This window comes from Stigmatopora argus, chromosome 9 (genome assembly GCF_051989625.1).
Source record: "Stigmatopora argus isolate UIUO_Sarg chromosome 9, RoL_Sarg_1.0, whole genome shotgun sequence".
NCBI classification, from domain to species: domain Eukaryota; kingdom Metazoa; phylum Chordata; class Actinopteri; order Syngnathiformes; family Syngnathidae; genus Stigmatopora; species Stigmatopora argus.
This window is the reverse complement of record NC_135395.1, coordinates 17971561-17998093: the sequence shown is the minus strand read 5'-3', so window position 1 is coordinate 17998093 and position 26533 is coordinate 17971561. Positions and strand designations below refer to the sequence as shown.

The 26533-nt window shown below is 41.4% G+C and overlaps 2 protein-coding genes across 5 annotated transcripts; both read left to right on the top strand.

The window, feature by feature from the left end:
* Positions 1-57: 57 nt before the first annotated feature.
* On the top strand, positions 58-2319 carry tmem35 (transmembrane protein 35). The gene is made up of 2 exons (XM_077610364.1): positions 58-202; positions 1117-2319. The coding sequence occupies exons 1-2, from the start codon at positions 83-85 to the stop codon at positions 1498-1500; spliced, it is 504 nt and encodes a 167-aa protein (XP_077466490.1). The 5' UTR covers positions 58-82; the 3' UTR covers positions 1501-2319.
* A 451-nt stretch (positions 2320-2770) lies between these two features.
* slc36a1 (solute carrier family 36 member 1) lies at positions 2771-24433 on the top strand. 4 transcript variants are annotated; one of them, XM_077610245.1, is made up of 12 exons: positions 2771-2960; positions 4167-4223; positions 6808-6862; positions 6941-7031; positions 7610-7698; positions 8527-8616; positions 8693-8777; positions 9225-9452; positions 9964-10062; positions 10126-10292; positions 11268-11437; positions 22823-24433. In XM_077610245.1, exons 2-12 carry the CDS (start codon positions 4190-4192, stop codon positions 23071-23073), a joined length of 1359 nt encoding a protein of 452 aa, XP_077466371.1. In that variant the 5' UTR covers positions 2771-2960; positions 4167-4189; the 3' UTR covers positions 23074-24433. The 4 variants fall into 4 exon arrangements, with proteins under 4 accessions (XP_077466371.1, XP_077466369.1, XP_077466370.1 ...); XM_077610243.1 differs by having other exon boundaries at positions 6748-6862; XM_077610244.1 differs by having other exon boundaries at positions 2772-2960; positions 4113-4223.
* The last annotated feature ends 2100 nt before the right edge of the window (positions 24434-26533 follow it).

Here is a 26533-nt window from a genome sequence, read left to right as displayed (position 1 = left end):
CATCCTGGCAGCTGCTGCAGCATCCTTTACACCGACTCGCATCCCCCATCGCCTCCCAAGCGACTTTACTCGGGTTCCGAACATGCCTTCGCCGAGGACGATCACCATCGTGGCTCTCTCCTTCGCCCTCGGCTTGTTCTTCGTCTTCATGGGGACCATCAAACTGACACCGAGGCTCAGCAAAGACGCGTACGGCGAGATGGTGAGTGAGAAATGCGAGGTGGGGGAGGCCATTGTTCTGTGGGGGCTGACCTAAATATATTGGAGTCAGTGCAAACACAAACAGAAATCAAACGCCTCACGTCGCTGTTAGTATCTCGTTTCAGCTTCCGAATACTGGTTCGACCGTAACCATGGTGTTTCTACAAACACGCATCGGTGCGCAAAGTAGGCCGTGAATGCATGTGTCTAAAAATCCAGAGATTTATTGTTTTTTTCTCATTTAGGATGAGGCGAAGCAGGCGGAATTTAGTTCTTGAGCTCAATTTAATACGTGGAATCAGGGAGACGCCATTACGAAATGATAATACAATTTAAACGGGATTATTGTGGAGTGATTTTAACATGGTGGTAAGTGACAGAAAAAAATATCGTTTTGATGGAACATATACTGACATGGTTAATAATCTTTAAAGCATTTCATATGGATTGGACGTTGAGTGCCGTCAATGGCACTGAAATATGCCTATTCTCCGAGTTTAAATAAATCTAATTGATACGTGAAACCATGGAGTCTAATTGAAACTCTTTAAAAACAGAGTCGTGATTTTTAATTCCACAATGATTATATAATATACTATCATTCATGACTGTTCGTTAATTTTCAACACTGCTTATCCGAGTCAGGGTGCTGGAGCCTATCCCACCTTAAACTGGTCGCAAGTCAGTCGTAGGGCACGCGTAGAGACAAACGACCACCAACAAGTGGGAATCGAACCCAATAAATTTGTTTACGACCACCAACAAGGGGGGATCAAACCCAATAAATTTGTTTTTAGCAGTTGGGATACAAAGTATTGCCATATATCATCGTATGGATCTATTGTCACACAACTGATGTCTATTGGTGTCCATGGCAACCGCTAAATTCATTCGTCCCATGTACTTTCCATCCAGAAACGGGCGTACAAGAGCTACGCCAAAGCTCTGCCAGGCCTGAAAAAGATCGGCATCACTTCCGTCCTGCTCCGCAAGATCATCGGCTCCCTGGAGGTGGCCTGCGGCGTGGTCCTCACCCTGGTTCCGGGGCGACCCAAGGACGTGGCCAACTTCGTGCTCCTGCTGGTCATGCTAGCCGTGTTGTTCTTTCACCAGCTGGTGGGGGACCCCCTCAAGCGCTACGCCCACGCGCTGGTCTTCGGCATCTTGCTCACCTGCCGCCTGCTCATCGCCCGGCAGGGCGACGAACGGCCGGAGAGAGATGAGAGCAGGGAAGAACAGCAGCCGCTGCATCAGCAGCACGTCAACGACCAGGAGAAAAATAAGGTTAAGCAGTCTTAGGAGTGTATTTTTGCCCCCCATACCCCCCAGATAGAGTGAAGGGAGCCGTTCATATTTTTAAAGGCATATTCAGAACTTTTGACCACTCATCTCTTGACTGTGGACCATCATACATGTGGATGCGAGTTCGTCTTGTGCCATTCCTAATAATATACAGTGCGGTGTTTCCCAACTTTATTCCATATTGAATTTTTTTTAAACAGTATGCGGTTCAACGCTAATTGGACAGTGTCCTAATTTACATTTTTAGTTTTCAAACTTCAAGCTGTACCTCAAGTAAAATGACACAAAGGAGAACCTAACTAGTACTTCCTGCCATTTTCAAAACAGTTCCCCCTACTGATGGGAGGGTTCAGGTATTCCTCAAAACAGATCTATACACCTGGCCAAGTATATTTCGATGTTTTTCTGAACTAACATCAATGGTCCGTATTTTTTATATCTTAACATGGATCGTGTTTTTTTTTCAAATTTGAGTAAAGATTGGACAGCTCACTTAAAATACCAATCCACATTGCTTTGCATTAAAATGGTGGGCATAAATTAGTGAATTTTCATTTGTGTTTTCGCTAATAACTATTTCACCTTTTAATATTTACAGAATTGTGCATGCTTCCATTAATGGTGGATGTCCCATTTCTCATGTTGCGACCTTCGATTTTATTTATTGTCAAATGGAAATTCGTCAGTTGTGTGTGTGTGTGTGTTGGGTCTCTCTCTGTAAGAGTATATTCATTGCGATTTTTGTTTGATTTATTTATATATTTTCCCCCAAATGGAAATCTCATTAAAACGTTCAAATAAAAACAGTTAAATACACTTTTTCTTTGATAATTGACTTCCTCAGTTGTGCGAAAGTGGGCTTTATTTGATAATAGTCTTACTGAAAGATAAATACTACGGTGTTTATTTTTGCACAACTTTTCTTTGTAATATTATTGGCATTAAATTAGCACACGCCATTTTATGAAATGAAATCATTCCTTTGGAAGAGAAAAAAAGATAGTTAACACTATTACCATTCACTAGAATTTGAATGAAATCGTGAATCGCAGGGTTAAACTCGTATTTTAAGGCAACGTATCCATTCTAACATAACATTAAGAGGGAGAAATTTGTACATTTTACTTGTTTGTGGCTGTGAATTATTAATCAATGTATTTAATAATTTGGGTAAAAGAAAGACTGTATCTATGTTGGTTTCTATGACAACCCTGCGATCGATCGCGAGCACCTCTGGCTACTTCCGGGTTTAGGTCATGTGACATCACGGTTGGCCACTGGCCTTCTTCTTTCAGAGCATCCTAGCGAAGACACACACAGGATTCAGACACTTCTACACACTGGCTGGGATTTATCACTACCCGCGCCGACAACATGAGCACTAAAGCTTTTTGGTGACGTTAGCGGCCACCCAGAAGCACGGAAGATCAAACTAGACGAAGACGTATTTTACCGAGGTAAAAACTATAAATCATAACAAGATCATATACATTGTGTGCGTGGTGCACTGTTTTGACGGTCGCCAAAATGGCTAACGTCGGCTAGCTAGGTTGATATGCTTCTTGCCTTGCTTTATCACGGACGTCACAGGTTCAGATTAGATCGTTTAATTTGACATTTGCACGTAAATCGTCGCGACTAATCCTATATTTAGATCGTCCCGTAGCGCTTGCTATAACCTATCGCCATTCAACGCGGGTGTGTCAATGTAAATAAAGGATCGTGTATTCATTCACATGCGAAGCTTCTAAATAAAGCTCATCGGGGGGCTCCTTGCCTCAACCCAAAAAGAAGGGTGAGGGTCTTTGGGGCTTTTGGATCGAGTTTAAAATGTTGGGAGTCTATGTTGATCGCGTGTTAGTGTTGCCATTCAACTTGATCTGGCGTTTTAAAACCAGCTGCGTAAAACGGCTAATTGTGTGACAATAGATTGATAAGATGTTGTAGTATCGCGATACTTTGCATCACAATAGATACAACCAAGAATCGATATGGTGTCACTGTTTTACAAAGCCTCCCAAATGGTCCGTTTGATCGGAAATTTCCACTAGAAGAACGCCTGCGTTCATTTATTGGCTGCCATTGTTGGTTGGGGCAAGACGTCCAATTCATTTTTATACTGAGGAGACACATTTGGTCATTCTTCTCAATGGCACTGAAACATATGAACACTTGATGTAGATTTTCAGCCACTTGTTAATAAAAAATATAAATATAAAAGAGTGCTGACTAAAAATGAAACTGCAAACAGCAACAACAACTCTTGGTGGGACCATATCTTTAAATTGGGATATTACACTACTATATGAATATATTGTTACAATCGTCATTTGCACTGCTATCTGCAAATTTCTACTATATAAATGTGATGCAGATTTGAATTATGGTTTTAAAACAATTGCCAAATAGACCTCAACTATTGACTGGTCACCAGTTGATTGCAGATGCTTTTATGATGATATTATTTTTATATTATGCTCATTGTTTTGAAACTTCCAAAGTCGACACCTTAGATACATCCTCGGTGGTCATCAGTGTTTATCTAGTATATATTTAAGAGAAAGACAGTATTAAAGAGCTAGGCTGTTTAAACATTTTTCTTCTTACAGTCACGAAAGGCCCATGTTGCATTCACTGACATCCAGTTTTTTTTAACACCCAAGAAGTTGGGAGACACGCTGCCAAGATGATGTCCTCAAGCGACGATGTTCGAGGGGAAGGTACAAAAATCATTTTCTTTTGTCTTTCTTGTAATGCTGCAGCCTATATTCCAATCATGCCTTCATAAATTTATTTTGGATGTGTATGTTATAAAAAGAGAGCTATCAGATTCAGTTTTATTGTCATTACAACAACTGTCATTTAGAAATTAGTCAAAATAATTCAAAACGGCTAATCTTCAAGTGTGCATAGATGCAACCACATCGATTTTTTTTCCATTATGCAACGTGATTTAGAGTTAAGCAGTTATATCTCTACTCTCAACACAGTTTAAACAAAAGCCAGCAATCAAGCCAAGTCAAACTTAGTAGGCAAGTGTTAAAAGTGGCACGCGGTCTTTGTGTTATCTTGAGGCGTAATGTTCGCTCAAGTCTGAATATCCTGGTTTTAGCAACGCAGTGTCAGTCTGGCCTTTATCTAAACTCGCGCTATAGCTCAATTCCTTATGTGAAGGCTCACGTCCAAAATCCACACACGGTTCAATATTATCTTCCATTCTCAGTGGCGTGTTATCTAGAAATGACAAACCTACAGCGTCTCTCTGCAAACAAGGATTACATAAAGCGTCCAACATGCCCGTCCGTGGACCTGATCCGTGTCGCAAATGCGTCAAAAGTGTCACACCTTAAAAGGAGATAGCCAAGTGCAATCAAAACAAGAGTGAATTCTAACCCAACTAGAACCTCCACCATGTAAACAGACATTGTTGACAAAAGACCAGTTGACTATGAGGTCAGTCTTATACAAAATGTTCATTGTTTGCTACTGTTTTCCTATTTATTTATTTATTTTTGAACAAACAGCCATTTGGCTTATGCTTGCTTCTCCAATGAAGACAATTCAAGGTCATTGACCCTTCCTTATATTTTATGTGAAGCTCAATAAAAACGTTGGATGTTTTTGTCAACGTCAGTCTTCCAAGAAACTCTCTTTTTATTCCAGAAAGATATACAGCAATTTAGAAGCACAACAAAACAATTTTAGTGCTTGTCTTTATAGTACACTGAATTATAACTGTTTATGCATGGAAGCCTTATTCAATGTGTGCCTATGAAAAGAAAAGATAAGCATGTACGGTGATTTTGTTCATTGAGCCGTTAAGGTTTCACATCACGAGTGAGCATTCGGAACACTGTCGCCAAAATGTGGCGTCATCTATTTATCGCGTTCGTAGCAGGCGGCTTTCACTTCCTCTTTTGCGTCAGCCTGCAGCCCGGAGTCACGCGTGAATGTCACGTGTTGACCAATGGCTGCTCAGCAAATTGCTTCAGCGGCACAGTCTCATTTTGGCATTATCGCCACGACTTGGGAAAAATTCTGCCACAAAAATTGGAGATAATGTGTGTGTTGCACTTGGGGTGCTTAAACAATCTCACCGGGAGTCAGTGTGACATCACATTTTTTCTTCCTGATTTTCCCTTTTGTTGCTTATTCGCTGCAGTTGTCAGGCATTGAATCCAATTCAACTCGTAACATTGACGTTGAGTGATCTTATTTCAAAGACGTCGACGGTGATAGACATCAAAAGTACCGTATTTTCTCGCACATACGCCGTATTTGTCGCAAAAAAATGATGACTGAATCGAGGGTACGGCTTATATGCGCAGAAATTAGATTTGACATGCACGAAGCTGCAAGGTGACAACGAAGAAACGCCATAACGCAAGACAAATTAATTTTGACATCCATGAATGAAATTCAAGAAAAAAATAAACCGTAGCTTCCATAGCACGTGAAAAAACTCACTCGTGCCTGACATTGCTCGCTAAGGGTGCCGCCATCTTACCTAGGGATGACAAACTAGATCGCTACAGACACACTTCCTGGTTGTACTGCTCACATGACTTCCTTTTTGAATTTGTCTACGTGCAGGCAACACCCTTTAGGAATGTGCTACCCAGCAATCGATCTCAGAAATACCACGTACGATTATTTTTCTTAAGATTTTCCCTTCAAAGTAACATATTTGGACTGCCTATTAAAACCAGGAATATGGAGGGGAAAATTGTGAATCAGGGGGTGGCTTATTCGAGGGAAATTGTCAAATTCGACGATTTTAAGGCAATTTCAAGGGTATGGATTTTGGTACTCGGACGTTTCGTCGAAAGACGTTTGGTCCCCGGACGTTTGGTCGACCAGACGTTTGGTAGAACGGACGTTTGGTCACCGGGTTGTTACTGTTGAAACTAGCTCTCAAAATAATAATCATGAGAGAGGGAGAGTGAGTTTAATATCTAAATATCTAATATCAAAATATCAACAGTAAACTGTCATAATTTGACAGCGAGCGAACGTCCGTTCTACCAAACGTCCGTTCGACCAAACGTTCGGGGACCAAACGTCTTTCGACGAAAACGTCCGGTCACGATGGATTTTACATGGAGGTTGCTAATATGCGAGAAAATACAGTAGTTGGCTTTTTTTGTTTGTTTTACTTGATTCCAAGCTTCTGAGAATGGGACACAGTAGAGTACATTTGTGGCAGGATGCGCTATTTAGGTCTGTCCTTTCGCCCCTCTGCAGGGTCTCTGTTGTCTGATCAAAATCCATCCGAATTGGATGCTCTGTGTCCTTCCCCCCCAGGACAGTCAAGAACACAACGTCACTATGAGAGGATCGGGACTCGAACGGGAACCTCGTACGTAGCAGAACTTAAAAAGTCCTCGTCGTTGTCTGTCGAGCGCGAATCGCTGACCCGGTTTCTCCCTTTGTGCAGTTTTTGCCAGACTCTGATCCACCTGCTGAAGGGGAACATCGGAACTGGGCTGCTGGGTCTGCCATTGGCGGTGAAGAATGCCGGTCTTGTGGTAAGGCAAACATTTTATCACCATAAACTTGGTTCCAGCAGTTTTCTTGAATATTCCAAATAAACGTCTGGTTGGACCAATGCTATTTTTTTTCTCCCGATGCCGATGCAATACCAATACCACATACTTTCTTTTTTTTCTTTTTATTATTGTATAGAATACTCACTTGAATGTAAAATAATGGCTATGATAACTTGGTCGGATGCTGCTTAACCACCTCTAACACTTGAAACTTCAAATGCAATCCAAGGACTACATTTGTTTGTTCAATTTTTCACAGAAGCTCAGCTATATTTATCCTAAACTCCCATTTTAGGCCCTGGTGTACTCAAAATGAAGCATCATTCTTCTCTGGTTTTCATGTTCAGCGCCTCTTCTAATTTGACCTGAGGATATCTTTTTAGAACTGGCTCACTTCAGCATACCACATCCAAATTTCCTACAGAAAACACACAAATGTGTAAAGCTAAGATAATAAGCCAAGAGAAACCCTTAGTTAAACAATTATTTTGAACCTTATGACATTTGGAATTATGGAAATGGATTGACATTTCTTTTTGTTCTTTGTGTGTGTTCAGTTGGGTCCAGTTAGCCTGCTGTGCATGGGGGTCATCGCTGTGCACTGTATGAGGGTCTTGGTCGACTGTTCCCACCACCTTAGTGCAAAGTAAGCCCTCCTCTCAACATGGTTGCATTATTTTTAAATTCGCCCCTAAAATGTGTTTTATATTTAACTAGATTCTGCTTAGCAGTACGCAAAGTCTTATACAACTACCTTTTTTTGTGTGTGTTCTCTCACTGCGAAAGCAGTATGGAATAGTCACGCATTTCTTCTGCAAACCGTTCTTATTTTTACACGTACGTAGGTTTTGCCAACGCAAAACTACTAAGCGTTTCCGGAACCAAACAATGTTAGTCGGCGTCGATCTACAGTAATCCCTCGAATATCGCGGCTAATGTAGACCAGACATGGCCGCGATAATCGAAAAATCACAAAGTAGGGCCCTATTATAATTTATATATTTTTTTTCTTGAGTGATGAGTCCTAGTAGCAAAAGTGGCTTCCGCTTACGAGTTTCAGCGGGAATTTTCAAATTTTTACAAACTTAAATTTAAAAAATAATAATTAATGGCGTGATAATCGAGGGATTACTGTACTGTTACACCCACATGAGGGATGGCAAATATCTGTTTTTCATGACAGTTTAAAGAACTTCTGTTAATCTGAGTTCAGTTCTTTCGTCAGCTCATTTTTGGAAGTAGTTAAAGTAATCCCTCAAATATCGCGGATAATGTAGACCAGACATGGCCACAACAAGACAAAGGACTTGGACTAAAACTCCCATTAACCTGTTTTGTTAGAGTTATATCAAGCGGAGAGGACTATCTTTACCACGACCATGTCTGGTGTACATGAACCACGATATTCAAGGCGTTACTGTAGTTATCTGACTTTAGTAGATGCACTTCTAGAAAAAGTTCTTTGCTGTTTCAGGGTGAACAGGCAGTCCCTTACTTACGGCGAGGCGGTCCAGTACGGTATGGAGAACATTTCGTGGCTCAGACGACACTCCCAATGGGGAAAGTAAGTCAAAACGATATATTCGCTCAAATCCTCGAATGCTACGTGTTATGTGATTAACAAGTCTTTCTCCTTTTAGACGGACGGTCAACTTATTCCTCATCATCACCCAGCTCGGCTTCTGCTGCGTCTACTTTGTCTTCTTGAGCGACAATGTGAAACAGGTGAGAGACGCTTGCGCTAAACGCGTGATCTCGGCCCCTGTGACCTTTGACCGCTGGCCATAAATCACGCCTTTGCCATTTGGAATTTAAACTGAAACGCAAAGCTTCATTGCCCATTGCGCCACACCCGACTGAGTCCATATCGAAGGAGATAAAGGGTCGTTTGGTACTACTGACTGATGCCAGTAGATGGTGGTCTATGTCTGCTTTTGATACCGCATCAGCTGTTTTAAGGTTCTTGAAATATAACGTACTCCAGGAGAATAACCACTGTGTTAATTGATTCTCAAATGAAGATTTTAGGCAATCCTGTTTGAAGTCGCGATTAGGGTTTTGCTATGTAAATTCATATTGAAAAATGGTGTCAGTTCTAGACTGTATACAACATTGTATATAGTATTGTTTTGTCTTTTTTTGCCTTTGGTGATAGTGTTTGTTTTCTGGCAGGTGGTGGAAGCGGCCAATGCCACCACTTTCAATTGCAACGTGATCTTCAGCAACCAGACGCAGGTTCTGGTGCCCAGCTTTGACTCGCGACTCTACATGCTCTGCTTCCTGCCCGCTTTTATCCTCCTGGTCTTCACGCCCAACCTCAAATACCTGGCGCCGCTCTCGCTCATCGCCAACTTGGTCATGGCTGCCAGCCTGGTCCTCATCTACTTCTACTCCATCATGGTAAAAAAAAGCAATTTTTAACACACCACCAAGCATCTTAAAAAGCACAATGCTCTGAATTGTGTGAATGTCTCAGGGAGAAATCTGCCAGACATTTGCATCAAAAGATATTTGTCCACTTTGACACTTTAAGTGGTCAGGCTCAGGCGGTCAGAACATTTGCATGGGTTGGGCAATTCTTTCTTTATTCTTCTGACAGGTGACATTTAAGACAAAAAAAAGGGAGCATCGATTAGTTCATTTTCCACAGACCGGAACATAATTGAGGAGTAGACTTTACTTTTAGAACTTTTATGAAATACTCCAAAAAATGAGCTGTCTCATCCGTGGACTTTTGTCTCAGACGGACGTGTCCATGTGAGCTTTAAAAACCAAATCTGAATATTCAGATAAGACAACGAGGCGTATGCTTCCTTTTAAGATGAGTTAATATTTCAAATTCTGTAACTTTTAGACAGCACCCATCAAAATGTACAATAATGGTCTTTCCCCATCCATTTTCTTTTCCTAGCACATCCAATCCCCCATCGACCTTCCGTTCGTGGGACGAGCAAAAGACTACCCGCTCTTCTTTGGGACCGCCATATTTGCCTTTGAAGGCATCGGAGTGGTAGGTGATGACGCAACGTCAATGAAAAATGTCTCGAATCCTCTGAACCGCCATTTTTTTAAGGTTCTCCCCCTGGAGAACAAGATGCAGAGACCTCAGGCTTTCCCGTTGGTCCTCTACCTGGGCATGGGAATTGTCACCTTCCTCTACATCAGCTTGGGCACCATTGGCTACTTGTGTTTTGGCGCCGACATCGGCGGAAGCATCACTCTCAACCTGCCCAACTGCTGGTAAGATGCCGCTTTTTTTTTTGTTTATCTTGTGGTTGGACACCAAAACCTGTTACTACCAATTGGGCACTGCTTCTGAAGCAACTGGTTGTACTTGAACTTCATAAAAATGAACATTCCCTTTCAACTTTAGGTGTCATTTATCAAGGGTCCAATAAAACTCATTCAGTTCTGGCGGAAAAATCAGTATTCTCTGGCTTTGGGTACAAACTTTGGGATGAACTTGAAATGCATGACAACATTGTTCAAGTTCAGCAAGTTAAATGTTTGACGACTTTTTTTGCCATAACGCTTTTCTAACAAGAAGCATAGACATAATTACCGTGTGGCCTTGAGTTAAAGTTGAGTAATACAAAAAAGAAGTATGTGATATCAGCTGAGACATTCTTGTCAAATAATGGCTGCTTCTGCCACCTGCGGCCAGCAATTACAATCAACCAGCCCCAAGGTCAGTGACTTTGGAAAATTACTGATGGTTCACGCGCTTATTTGCGTGGATTGGAGCTGCTAGCTTCAAGCGGTAGCGCCAACTTTCTCTGCCTCGTTCCTGACAAAAAAAATGATAATATTGCCGGCCCCTGCATAGTTATGGTTTGCATTTTGCAGATTCTTTTTGTTTGCATATTTTTTTTTTTTTAATGTTTTATTCATTTTTTGGTTCGTGTGTGTTTGTGTTTGGCGTCAACCAAATTTGGGAAAGGCATAGTCACCTCTAATTCACAACTTTTAATGTTCTGGTCTCCCACAAATAGAAAATATGAATGATAACTGTGATTTAAAAAGCATATCTGTCGTTTTAGACAGGATTTGTACAAAAAAACCCTTTATTAGCTTTTTCTCTATTACTCAGGGACAGACGTCCAATCCAATTTGACGATCGGAGCCGACCCTCTCATTCAAAATGGATTGGACATCCACTGTCGTCTCTGGTAGCCGATGCTTGACCCGTTGCTCACGTCCTTCTTCTTCATTCAGGACCTACCAGGCCGTCAAGCTTCTCTACTGCTTCGGCATCTTCATCACGTTTGCCCTGCAATTCTACGTCCCGGCCGAGATCCTCATCCCGTCAGCCGTGGCTCGCGTGTCCGAGCGATGGAAGACGGCCGTCGACCTGCTGCTCCGGGCTGTCCTGGTCATCTTCACATGTGAGTGGAAAAGGTTATTTCCGTTGCTATTTCGTGTGGTGCTCGCACATACAAAAGCTCCTCCCATAAAGCGTGCAAAATACTATGTGGACAAAGGTACAGGTGGGTGAAATGTCCTGAAAGAACCATCGCGGTCAACCTCGGCCAATTATTCCCCTTTTTTCATTGCAATTCAACATTGTTAAATAATAATAAACCGTACAAATGCAATGCGGCACACATTTACTCACATAGGGTGCACTTAAAACTCTAAAATTTCCCCCAAAGTGGACGGGGTAATAAATTCACTAAATTCGAGATTCTGTAAATGTCGCTGTATGACGCTGACAGCTTGACGGTCTGGGTACATTGCTTGCTGACGCACTATATTTGTATGGTGAAAAGGCGGACGGTTTAAAGGGGAATTCGCGTGCCCATATCATGCTCAAAGCATGACAACGTTAGCAATCGACGATGACGTTTTCGTCTTCTACCAGTGACGGAGACGATCCACGTTAGAGCCGAAATGAGAGATCGTTTTGTCAAAAAAAAAAAATTATATTTTTTAAACTTTTGTTCCCCCTGGTACAAAAGTTATACACTTTGAAATAATTAAAAAACGTATAAAATATGGGAAAAACATACAAGTTGACAGGTATGAAGAACCATCTAGTTAAAGGTTTTGTAGGTTCTGGGCGGGTATTTGTACATTGGCCCCTCCCAGTCAAGATTTTCCACTAGAATAGATTTCACGTCCACTTTACATTTCCAAGCCTGACTATAAATAGCCCCAATAGACCTCTGGTTCCCATTAATTGATCAATATGCCAGGAACGACATGATTGTGCCTGTAAACAGCTACAAAACCGACTCCCAAAAGCTCCCCTAAGCCCCCAAAAATATTTTTACTTTGACCCAACCACCACTTTAAATCTTAGATGTTGACATGAGCGGATTCTTTGTAAGGTATCGACGTCCTGCCTCTTGTATTCCCGCGCACTCCAGACGCCCACGACAAAAAAAAGTACATTTGTCTTTTCTCCGATATTAATCAAAGTGTCAGCGCTCCTTTACGCGCTGTCTGCTTTTTACTGCCGTGCTAATTTGCGCATCTGATAGGAGCTCAAAGTAAATGCTCCCCTTTCAACGCGGACTGACACAGAAAGTAATTATGATTAAAGCCGCGAGAAGCAATGAATGGGAACTCGCAGGCGGGGAAAAAAAAAGATCCTTAGGGACGGCATTATCCCGGTTACATATTTCTGATAACCATGCACGCTTATGAATTACAGGCAAGATCTGATGGTCAAGCTTTGACCTCGACATCGTTTCGTGTTTGACGGCAAATAACCAAAAAATGCTGCCGCGCTGCACACAAAAATGTGCGTTTTTTTTCTGATTTGGCATTGGACATCTGTCAATATGTCGATACGTGATATGGTGATGCTTTCCCTAAATAGATTAGATGTCAAACGCCATCAGGGCTGCCACAATTCATGTTTAATTTTATCATTCACAGAAATGTACCTTTGGGTCGTTTTAATCCAATTCATTTTAATTGGAAACTGGAATCGGTGGCAGATTTTTGGCTTTGCAATACTGACTCAATTTTGGAGGCTTGTGTTGAGAATCCTGAACAGAAAATTTCACTGGGATGAATACACAGTAATCCCTCAAATATAGTGGTTAATGTAGACCAGACGTGGCCGCGATAATCGAAAAGTAAGATCACCCCGATTATAACTTTTTTTTAAAAGCAAGAGTGGCTTCCACTTACGAATTTCAGCTTGGATTTTCACACTGAACAAAAAAATAAATAAAAATAAAATAGTTTTTCTTCCCTGCTGAGTCCTAGTAGCAAGCAGAAGACAAAACAAATATTTTTCAATAATTAATAGCAAAAAAAAATCCCTACGAAGTGAATTTACGATAAGAGATGCCGCAAAAACAATGTTTTCAAGCATGTTGCGAACGGAAAACAAAAGCCGTTTATTCAAAAGTATAATAATAAAGCCCTATCCCAAGAGGGCTTTTACACTGCCTTGTGCCGGGTGTGAGCAATAACGTTTATTGCGTTCATAAGCTGAGCACGCATGTTTTTATGTCACGACGGCTTTTCTATAATGGTCTGCGTGCCTTCGCATATACAAGTATAAAATCATAAATTTCTCGACTTGCCATTTCACGGCGACATCTCGTACATTCCTGAAAGTATCGGTCCCATTAGACTCAATTACCGCTGTGCCTTGATTTAAAGGTCACTATTTTAAAAATCTGCATGCATTATTGGCGGAGACACGGCTGTAAAATAATGGCGTGTTCCATTCTACGGCGAGAGCGCTTGGAATCATTCTGCCCGAAAGCCAATGACTTGGGAAATGACCGAAGGCTCACATGTGAGCACCACTAACATCCTCTACATCATTAATAAGTATTATGTGCCTTGGACAAATTTGTCCATGAATTATTCAAAAGCGGATTCATGTGTATTTGTATGCAGGGTACACTAGTTAAATACTGAGATATTGGAATGCTTTCTCAACATCTTTTTGAAACTAGATTGTCTATAAACAGTCCATCAATGAGACTTGTTTTTAGCCGAGAGAAGAGGTCGTGAGTTTTGATGAATTTTCTCGCATATTAGCCGCCCCTGCGTATAAGCCGCGCCCTTAAAATGGCCTTCAAATGGTTGAATTTGACCATTTCTCTCATATAAGACGCCCCCTGATTCACAATTTTCATTTCCATAATCATGGTTTTAATAGGGAGTACAAATGTGTTACTTTGAAGGGAAAATCTTAAGAAAAATGATCACACGTTATATTTCCGAGCGTGACCGGACGTTTGGTCGCGGGACATTTGGTCGCGGACGTTTGGTCGCCGGTTGTTTGGGTCCGGGTACTCCCTATTAAAACCATGATTATGGAAATGAAAATTGTGAATCAGGGGGTGTCTTATATGAGAGAAATTGTCAAATTCAACCATTTTAAATGGTAATTAACAATAACCTTCCGGGCGACCAAACGTCCGGCGACCAAAAGTCGGGCGACCAAACGGCCGAGTACCATTTCCGAGATACTATATCAATCGAATGTGCTGGATTGCACATTCTTAAAGGGTGTTGCCTGCACGTAGACAAATTCAAAAAGGAGGTCATGTGAGCAGTACAACCAGGAAGTGTGTCCGTAGTGGTCTCGTTTGTCATCCCTATGTCAGATGGCGGCGCCCTGGTTAAGAAATGGCAGGTACAAGTAAGAGTTTTTTCATGTTTTATGCAAGATATGGTTAATTTTTTTTCTTGAATTTCATTCGTGGATGTCAAAATAAATTTAATTTAGTTTATCCTTTCTCTATTTTGAAAGAAATGACCGTATCAGTCGGATTGTCTTGCGTAATGGCGTTCCGTCTTTGTCACCTTGCAGTTTTGAGCATGTCAAGTCTAATTTGTGCGCATATAAGCCGTACCCTCGATTCACTCATCATTTTTTTAGTGACAAATACGGCATACATGCGAGAAAATACAGTGAATATTTTCTGTGCTATACATCTATCATTTCACAAAACTATTTTGACACGACACGTTCACATATAGTCCAGGCGCCCTTGAAAGTCGCTCAATCCATCGCCTTGTACGAATCCAAGTCTGTTCGACTCAATTAAAATAACCCCGAGAAATCTCACATAAATTACAGCGTGTGAATTAATTATACTTCAATTGAAAGTCGAGAACTGCTGCCCGTGTGCTCTTGAATAGCATTGCTTTCCTCAGCTGACTGGAGTCTATTTTGCCCACTTTTAGACAATCGCTAAGACAAAGTAGCCTCGCTCGTTAAATCCCAGCGCACGCGCCGGCTTGGCCAGGCAACGGGTTTCGCATGAATGCTCCGATTCCTTCCCCCGATGCCTCGCTCGCTCGCTCGCTCAATTGCCGTCTCTCCCATTTGAACAATTCAAATAAAAAGTGAACGTTGTAACCATCCTAAAGGGAGCTTCTCGTTCCAAGTGCCAAACAATTGGGCAAATGTGTTTGCTTACCGGATGCGTGGTCCGCCTCGGGCGAGCCGATCAACCGCCGACGCAGGAATCGTGGCGAACGAGTCAAGGGCAAACCCGCAAAATGTGCGGCGGGATCCCCGAGCCCGAATCGAGGGACTTTCCTTCATTAAGCCCCTGATTGGAGCCCGAAGCGATTCGTCTCAATGTTGTGCCGTGCGAGCATGTTGATAAGCCAATAAAAGGGAATAAATGCATACGTGCGCCACTTCACGTCCGCGGGTCATTCCGCAGGCAGCGCGTGATTTAATTAGCAGTCGTGCGTGGAATGCCGGATTGCCGGCAAAGGCTTTGGCTCGGGATGAAGGCGGCGGCCTGGGAACAAAAAGAGGAGCGATGCGTCAAGATGCTCTCGCAAAAGACGCCGCCGAGAGACACCAGTCGAGAATCGTGGATATAGCCAACGTCTCGGAGGGCTTCCTTCTTTGAGGTTATCGCGCTTCTTGGTTCTCGACCGTCCTCCGGGGGGAAGCTTTGGTCTCTTTGCGCCGCTGCTCGACGTATTTCGACTTGCTTTCATTAGTCAGAAATGAAAAGGTATTACTGGATTTTCTCGCATATATGCCATATTTGACGCTCAAAAAATGATGACTGAATCGTGGGTACGGCTTATATGCACACAAATTAGACTTGACATGCACGAAGCGCCATAATGCAAGACAATTATTTCAAAATAGAGATAAAACATGACATTTATTTTGACGTTTATGAATTAAATTTTAAAAAAAAATGTATTTTGCATATGGTGAAAAAAACCTCACTTGTGCATGCCATTGCTCGCTCACAGCGCAACTTTTGTTTTTTTTTGCTATGGGTCAAAATCTTACTCACCGATGATAAGATTTAACCTACTCATTATTAACATATTGCTTCACTTATCGTGAATTCACTACTTCGCAATTTCTTTTTCTGCTGTTAATCATTAATTTTGTGTCCCATTTGAGAAAAATACATAGCGGACGGACGTCAATATGCTTTGGTGGCCTTAAAAAAATAAATAAAAAAGAAAACCTTCCGCAAACTACACAGCTGGTGACAAAAGACAACATTTCTGATTATTATCAAACCCGCTTTTTGAATGGCCAAAATATTCAAGTCAACTTGAAGTCACAAAATGAGAAAGTAAATTCATTTAATTACAGTAATCCCTCGCTTATCGCGAATTTACTACACGATTTTTTCCGCTATTATTTATTCGTATATATTTTTTAAGTTCATAAAAACGTGAAAATCCACGCTGAAATGCGTAAGCGGAAACCACTCTTGCTACTAGGACTCAGCACTGAAGTAAAAAAAATAAATTAATAGGGGTGACCCTACATTGCAATTTTTCCGACTATCGCGGTCATGTCTGGTCTACATTAACCACGATATTCAAGGTATTATTGTCTGCAATATGTCGAAATTGCAACTCCAAACTGGCTTCTTCGTGGCTTGTCTTCACCGCCATTCCCACGTTTTGATCAGCGTTTGGAGATCGGCGCTCTGCTTCGTCGGCTGGTTTCAACTGCGATTCCTCTCCCGAGAGGCTCGCGTGCACATGCCCGCCGTTGACGGCAACCAGAAAGGACGGGCGGACGTTGCAAGAGCTTCAGGTGCAGAGGTGGATTGCCGCGGGCGCTCCCCTTGATGCCTTTTGATGCGGCTGTCATGTTCCTAGCCTTTTCGCTTTGCAGACCTTTGCTCCCTTTAGTCGTTTGCACCAGCTGCCCCACCTTCGACTCTTGCTGGGTTTTTTGATTTCGCTCCTTGCTTCTGATCTTATCAAGCCACGAGAGAAAGAAAAAAAAAAACGAACTTTAATGGGATGCTTTTCATTTTGGTTTCTCGTCGGGATGTTGTAGGCAAATTGAAAATTTCGTCACCACTTAAGACCTGAGTGTTTGTTTACAAGGTACTTTTGAGGGATGCAATCATTCGTGGCTGCGCATCTCGCATTGCAAATCTTTGCTTTGCATTTTCATTTCTCTTTCATACATGTCCGTTATGTAAACATAACCTTCATCGCTATCATAAAAGCATACAGAAATGTGGAGTGCGAACGTTTTGTACCCTGCTTGCATTCAGATTGTATACATTTACAAATAATGTTGCACGGATACCATATATTTTGGTATAGTGTGATGCTGTTATGATGTTTTTTTTAATAACATACATTTATTTTTCTTTTATCACTCAATGACTGCATATTGTAAAGTAATAGCAACCATGGCTTGGTCAGACCTGTCAACCTCGAACAATCGTGTGCGGTCGATTGGTCGCCGGTCTTTTGGTCGCGGTCTTTTGGTCGCCCGGACCACGACAACGGGCGACCAAAAGACCGGCGACAAAACAAGGTAAAACAACACGGTCTACGCATGAATAAAAGCCAACAATGGCCATGAGCAGTTTCACTGAGCCGACGTGTGAGTGTAGAAGAGTTTGTATGTACATGCGTTGTCCCTTTAAGAAGCGACGTCCGTCAGGGTCTTCTTAACAAGTTCTCCAACAAAAAACAATACAAGTCCGGGAAATTTGGAGCTTTTCTTTAGCCTAATAACTACTAGGGCATTAAGATGACTAAATAGTAGTTCGCAGTTTGTATTTAGGGAATTTGAGCAACGATTTAAATGGTAATTATCACTTACCTTCCGGGCGACCAAAAGATCGGCGACCAAAAGACCGGCGACCGATTGACCGTGTACCTTGAACAATTGCTTCCCTTATTAATGATTGCAATTCCCCTTATTAAGCGATTAAAAAACGTAACGTGCACCTATTTTCTCACAACGTAAAAGTCTAAAATTTTCTCCAAAGTGGACGAGGTGCCCAATCAGTATGCACTAAATTCAAAATTCTGAAGATGACAGCTTGGCGGTCTGGGTACATTGCTTGCTGACGCGCTATATTTATATAGTGAAAAGGGCATGACAAAATTAGCAGTCGACGATGACATTTTCGTCTGCGACCAGCGACCGGGACGGTCTGGATTAGAGCCGAAATGGGTAAAACGAGCTCGCTTTTACAAAAAAAAACGTAATCCCGTACAAAACTCATTATACGGCCTACACAATTTGAAATGATCAAAAAGTGTATACAATCCGGGAAAAACGTATAAGTTGCCAGGTATGGACATGGCTAAATTTTAACCTCATTTGACAGCGCGAAATGTCCAATCCATTTTGATTGGGAGGCCTGTCAGATCCCGGAAAGTAAAAATTGCGCATTATCGGCTCGTTATTTTCCGATTAGCCCTCCACACCCATGGCGTCATTTGTGTACTCGGTTGGTGGCGATCCGGCTATCGCTGGAACCATCCTTTGTAGTTTCGTTCTTATCTTCATTACACGCTCTCCTCTCTTTTTCCGCCTCGGAGGCAGATGTCAATTATTTCCAAATCATCGTTTCAGGAGATATTTGTATGGATTTATTCATGAAACGAGGACTAAACAAGCAGCAAAACATCTTTGTTTGTCGTACTCGATGCTCGCGGGCGTACAATTTGCGGCAATCTCATCGCCCGAGCACGCTGGCCTCAATGGAAGGTAAACTGTGTGTCCCCCCCGCTACTTTATCCATTTCCCCACACAATTTGCTGGCCGCTTATTATACTGTAACATTCCGGAAATGTCTTATTTACAGTCTACCGTGAGAGGCCTCATTATATCCTGCCGCTAAAAGAGCCATCCGGGCTGCCGGATGTGTTCTTTTACTTGGCGCGTAATTATCCCCGCGGTCCGACCGACCCTTTCATTATCCAATTGGGCTTATTTATGCTGATGAGAAGACATTTCACATGCTCCCGTGGACTTGCAATTTGTTTCTGTTTGTCAGAGGAGGTCACGCCGAACGTGGGCGGGCTCGTCTGATTTAATGTTCCACCGTCGTGACATGTTTTTTTTCTCCCCCTCGGGTTTATTTTTAAATAGACTAAAATGACGGTAATGGCCTTACTTTTTCTGAATAGGCATTAAAACAAGTGAAACTCACGAGAAAAGACAGAGTAGAACAGCCGGCGCAACATTAAAATACAAAGCAACGTATTGCGATACTTATCCTAAATGGTTATTGATATGCACGCTCTAAAAAATGGATGTATTGTTTTCGAAAAACATTTTTTACTCCAAAAAGTGTCCGTGTTTACTTATTGTCTGCCATTGAGTGCACGCAATTTAACCCAATCAGGAACAGTTTCTGTACATTTTAATAATAATATTTTTGGGTCATTTCCTTGTTACCTTATTGACAGCAATCTCTTCTTGTGTGAGTTTTTTGAAAAGTTGCTTTATTAGGTTTGGTTAGCTTTTGTTATTCCTATTTCCCTGTGTGCGTGCTTTTGCTCGTTTGCTTTTCGCCTCTTGTGTCCCTCCTGGCTTCCCTTTTCACCTTTACACCTCCTGCGTTTTGTTAGAGCACTCCATCCTCGTCCATTGGCTGCTTCCCTGCATTTGGGTCCGACCACTCTACGTTTCCACGCCCAAAATAGCCAAAAATATAACACGCTTGCTATATTTTGCCATTCATCGAAAGGCTCGTTTTTTTCCATTCACTATTTGTGTTGTAGAATTTCGTGGATTAATTTCCCGACGATAATCAATAATTAAGAACCTAAACAATCATCATCTACCCTATACTTCATAGTAAAAATGTAGTTTGAAAAAAACCCGGAACACATTTTAATCCAGTTCATACCAGGAAAACAGCTGAGGGAAAAAAGGTAAAAATTGGTCAACATTGTACCTGCTTTTTTTGTTTTGTTTTTTCCTCGTCAAGGATTCAAGTCAAAACGCAAAAGCTTTTCAAACTACAGGTAGCGTTTGGAATTAATCTGTTGAATAACAAGAGTGTATGGATCATTGTCGAGTCGCCATATTGCGAGATAATTGTCATCGTGAGTCTTGTATGGCTCATCGTACGATAATGGGAGGTACTCAAGAGCCCCTTCCATTTCCAACACTTTGTAGTTAAGCATTTGTAGCACCTAATGTGGGCAAAGAATGATTGATTTTCAAAACTGGCCAAGCGTTTCCATTGAATTGATGATTTGATCTCCTAATTCAAAAGTCCTCACAAGCGCCAGCGCCGTCACGTCAATGGCGGGCGTCCAATGGGATTGAATCAAATGAAATGAAATGGGCAAACACAGCGGAGCAAATTGATTCTGCATCTCCTTGAACAAACTCATTGAAACAATCCTCACGTCGGCGCATTCCAAAGCATTGAAATGACATTTTCTGTTATCATAATACAGTTTTGTCATTTCAAATGAGCCAAAGGTGGTGGGAATTGGCCAGCCGCGAACCGCCTCTTTTCATTCATCACAACACCTTTTGATTGCCTTTAAAGTGCGTCCGTTGCCGTCAAATTGTTTGTTTTCAATCCAGATGTGAAGGCATTTGCTGGCTTTTGTGAAAAATGAATACCGTTTTCGCTCTAAAAGCCTTTTGTTCATGCCTTGTCTTGCCATCTGGCAATTTTCCAGCTAAAAGTGAATAGCGAAAAGCATGAGTGGATGCTTATTTTATGAAAAATTCCGCAGCCATGTCATAAAATGCGTAAACGTAAAGTACATTGGAAAATAAAATAGTCAATTGTTTGATTTTGCAAAAAAAAGATTTGTTTGTGCTTTGTTGAAAGATTATTTATGATATACACATTGTATAGCATGTATTTTTATATTCATTCAAACAAACCTTTACAAAAAGCCAAGAAAATCACAAGCCAAGATGGCTCAATTTATCACATCGGATGAAAAACTTGTGATATTCATTCATAGAAAGCCAAATATTTAAAATGTTTGTAGTTTGCTCTTTTTTAAAACGATATATCCATTTTGGTTTACTAACCTATTGGCGAACAAAATATGACGAAATGTCCATATATTCTTCCACCACGGAGGCGACTTTTGTAAAAAAGGTGCGATGACCTTCCAAGCCGTCCGTCGTCATCCGTTCATGTTAAAACGCCAGAAAAACACGGACTTTCCTTTTTTTTGCGTCAGTAACTTGAAAGTCACTCGCGAGTGCAAATTGCGCCATTGTCGTCTCCGTGGGGACGCTCACAAAAGTCTCGCTTTTGGCCGCGCTCTCACACTTAAGCTCTTTGACTTTAAAAGCCGGACTGGCTCCCCTGAGATTAAACACCGCCCCCCTTCCCCATCCCCTCTCCCGCCCGGTTGGACGGGCGAGAAAGTCTTAAATGTATTTCGTTTTGAGGAGCGTCCTTTGACAGGCGAGCGACGCCTTTGCTCGCCGTCACATGAAAGTCGACCTTGGCATTGGCCCTCGGGTTAATTTGGCATCGGGCCGTCATTGATTGCGTTCAAAAGTGCTTTTGTCAGACCCTGCTAATGGCCAGAAGTATGTGTCCGTGTTTGTGTGTGTCAGTGTATGTGTAGGAAAGGGCTAATCATTTTTTTCCTTCAACACACAACTTGAGCTGTCCAATAAATACTAAAAAACACTGTGTGTGAGGGGGTATGTTTGTATTTGAAATGGTCAGGACAACACTTCTGTACACCAAAAAATATTCTTTATTAATTACAGTGGTACCTCGACATACGATCGTAATCCGTTCCGAGACTGAGCTCGTATGTCGAGGTTTTCGTAACTCGAGCGAACGTTTCCCATTGAAATGAACTGAAAACAAATTAATTCGTTCCAACCCTCTGAAAAAACACCAAAAACAGGATATTGTATTGGAAAAAATGTTTTATTTCTTCTAATTCGCCATATATTGACAAAGTAATAAATAACGAGTGGTTTAATAGTAATAAAATGTGTTTAATAGAAGTAAAATTTGACGCATTTCGCCGGGGATATAGACAGCGACATACACACGAAGGCGGGGGGAGGTGTCCGGGGGGACTTTATCCACGGCAACAACGCACTCGTAAACGAACAAACAAATTTCCGCCGGAGTCTTCAAAACGAACGCATCAAGAGTTGTTTGGAAATTGTCGCTTCCCAGTGTCTGATTACCGAGTGTATTCCAGATCTTTTCTTTGCAAAACTCTGCCGATCCATTGTTGTTTACCTTGTACGTAAATGTAGACCAACGTGGGGGAAAAAACGGGTGTGGAAATGCAAAGTCCGCCCAGTGCTCGTAGATATATTTTACACACGAAAGAGATGCAAAAAAGACAGTGCCATGGCCACCTGGCTTGGTCACATCACGAAATTTTGATCGTATCTCGGGCGAATTACTCGAATGAAATTTCCGTCGTACCACGAGCATGTCATATGACGAGCTGTCATATCACGAGGTACCACTGTATATATTTTTTTAAGGTTGTCCCCATCACATATTATTGTCTGCTCCCAAAAAAATCGGAAAACTCTTCCACTTTTTAACGTTTTGCTTGTTTTTCATCAGGCGGCCTGGCTATCCTGATCCCCGAGCTGGACCTGGTCATCTCGCTGGTGGGCTCGGTGAGCAGCAGCTTCCTGGCGCTGATTTTCCCGCCCATCCTGCAGGTGCTCACCTTCCACGGCGAAGGTATGTCCCCAGCGTCGCTGGCCAAGAACCTGCTGATCAGCCTGGTGGGCCTGGTGGGCTTCCTGACCGGCACCTACGTGGCCGTGGAGCAGATCATCTCCCGCAATTCGCTGAAACGTCAGCTCTAGCGGCCACGTCGTCGCCGACGAGACTCTCGACCAATGGGCACGGACGGCCTTTGTTTATATTCCTCATCGCCATAAGGCGCGTGCGTGTGTATGTGTCCACCATGTCGTATGCTACTCAGTCCGTCAGGTAGGTGCTCGCTTCCTTTTTACGTTTGAGTTTGTTGACATTTAGTCATACTACCTCAACCCATTTGGAATGTACTAACATTCCTTTTAGTACCTTTTATTGGCCACTTTTGACAGCACCTGATCAAGAAAATTGAAGTTGCACTTTGATTTTTTATTTTATTATTATGCCTTATGCAGTTAAATAAGCGTTTAAAACACAAACTATGTCATTTTTGTGCGTGAACATAACATGAAGGATAAAGGTTGTGCTTAGAGTTTACCATTTAGGACCAGTTTAAAAAAAAGAAGAAGAAATCCTTGACACCAGTGGCCATTTTATCATCTTGGTTTACCAAAGATTTTTTTTTTTTAAATTGTTCAAACATGATTTAAACCGCACAAAGAAATTTCATTAGAAAACGTCAAAAAGTGCACTTTAGCAAACATTTGCAACCTTCAAATGGTAAAAAAAGAAGTTCCAAGCGAAATGAATTTTGAAATCTCACTGCCAGCATCAACCAAATTGTCTTTAAGACACTTGTAATCTCACTTTTTTAATTTCCCCACAGTTAACTACACTTTTTTTGGTGAAGGGTTGAGTTTAGCCATTCAATTTCATTTTTTTAGGGGTCTCAAATTGGCATTTTTTCTCAAGTTAATCTAAGGAGTGAGTATTAGGGTTCAAAAGTTTTTTTTATGAGTTGTACGAGCAGTGGGTTAAATTCTACGAGTTTTAGGTGCCACTGTGGGATTACAGGATTAATAATCCCAATGAAAGCCCCCCGCAACAATGAAATTATATCCGCTTTTGTTCTTATGCTTTTATTTTTAATCATGTTTGCCATGTTTGCATTTTTATCTTTTGCGAGAAAAAAAGTGTATTGAAAAAAAGTTTTTTTTTAATTAAAGCAGCACCTTTAGATGGTTTGTCAAGTGTAATTCACAAAAAAAGGACTTTCATTTTAAGTCATCAATGTGTATAGTGATCAACAAAGTAGGAAAAATCCCATGGTGGATCATGTCCGGGACTAAACTTAATTTATTTATGTTTCTAGCTCGTTGAAAGACATGGCATTGTTGACCACGAAACCCTTTAGAACTGTAACGTGTCAAGTATTAACCGTCAAATTGCACGTTTTAGTCGGTTATTTTTGCAGACAAATGCAAAGTGTTTGTGCATTTCCATTTCCACTTCTAATTCTCTGCCAACAATAAAAAAAAAGCGCTGAAGAAAAAAATGGGAGTTGAAGCATTTTTTTGGCATAACAGAGTTTTTATTTAGAATAAAAAAATTTAAAAAAAGAACTACGACCACCTGGCACACCCCCTTAACATCTTATCAACCCTCTACTTCAAATTTGCCATTAATACATGTAATCAAAAATCCACCTGAGGAACAATGCTTGTACATTTTTCCATATAGCGCTCAAATTTCATTGTAATTAGTCCTAGGGGTACCAATTTTAATTGCACAATAAAGGAATGTAATAAATCAGCTCTAAGAGGAAAAAACAAAAGGAAAATTAGTCTCCGAAAACCGACTCTTAAACATCCCTAGAATACACGTTCCAAAATCCGTTCTGATCCAATCTGTTAAGGTAAGTCGGGGTGTTGGTTGGTTGCTTTTATCATGCTTTTTCCCTGTGTTTTTTGTCCGACTGATTGCCCATTGTGTTCACCTGTCATTTCTCTGCCCCTGGTGTAACCCCTGCTTGCTCCCTCTTGTGCTACCCAGATGTTCCTAATTGTAATCAACCCAAGTCTGTCTCTCTAAACCCCGTGTATTTGTGAGTCATTGTCGGATCGTCAACTTTGTTTCCTTCATGCCAAGTTCATACCTGTCAACCTCTGCCGATAACTGCCCTTATAAATGATTATGATTCCCCTTACAAAGCCCAAAAAAACCTTACAAACACCGTACGACTCGTACGGTGTTTGTAAGGTTTTTTGGGGGGTTTGTAAGGGGAATCATAATCATTTATAAGGGCAGTTATCGGCAGAGGTTGACAGGTATGCAAGTTACAATTCCATGTTTCATGTATGATTTGATTTTGTTATTTCATTCCAAGTCATTGTTATTTTCTTAACACCCCTGCCACGTTTTATTAAAACTTTTGTTAGAGAACACCACGCACTCGTCCCTTGACTGCCAGCAGCTTCCCTGGATTTGGGTCCGACGCTACGTTCTATGCTCGACATCGCACCTGAGACGTAACACACGGTGAGTGATTTTTACATTTTTTAAATATATTTTTTTGAAGTCAGTGTCATGTAAAACACATGAAAGTGCTTCGCGGCAATTAGCTTCGTAAGCTTACATTGTGTTGGACATCAAAAAAAGCGTTAGAATGAATATGAATCAGCAGCACCATTAAATGTGACATTAAAGATTTGTGTGGTGATGCGCCATACACACACACACACACACATACACACACACTCTCGCTCTCAATATATCGACTAGAAGGCGTTAAAGTGAAGCATGTTCCTCTTCCACAGCTGTAAAAGTGCCATCTTCACTGCTGTTGGCTAATTCAATGGACAAAGAAGAGGCTGTTAATGGGGTACTAAAGTACAGAAATTAACCTCTCTTCTCTGTTTTCTCATGTTTTCCTTTTTCTCTTTGTCGTACAGTAATCCCTCGAATGTCGCGGTTAATATAAACCAAACATGGCCGCGATCATTGAAAAATCTTAACTTTATTTTTTTAGTGTTAGTCCTAGTAGCAAAAGTGGCTTCCACTTGTGAGTTTCAGCGTGGATTTTCACATTTTCATGAACTTAAAATATATATATAAATAAATAATAGCGGAAAAAAAATCGTGAAGTAGTGAATTCGCGATAAGTGAAGATGCGATAATCGAGGGATTACTGTAATTACATGAATTTACTTTCTGATTTTGTGACTTCAAATGTGCAAGTTGACTTGAATATTTTGGCCATTTTAAGACGGGTTTTTGATAATAATCGGAAATGTTTTCTTTTGTCACCAGCTGTGTAGTTTGTGGAAGTTTTTTTTTCTTTTCTTTTTAAGGCCACCAAAGCATATTGACGTCCGCTATGTATTTTTCTCAAATAGGACACAGGCGTCTTTGTTATCACAGTGAACTCTTTATTAGCTCGGTTCCATCAGCATCTTTTTTTTAGCAACGTGATAAAACATTCTCCATGGCAATGTGCAAAAAAGGTCACGTGAAACTCCCCGCATTCACCAGGCCAGTGCTTCTAATAGCAAACATTCCCATTCCCATTCTTCTTCTTCTTCTGAGGCATTTTAACGAGACGCCGGATGCTAGCCAGGTCATTTGCAGGCGTCCGCTGACTCATTTGACAACTATCTTGCCTCCATGTTG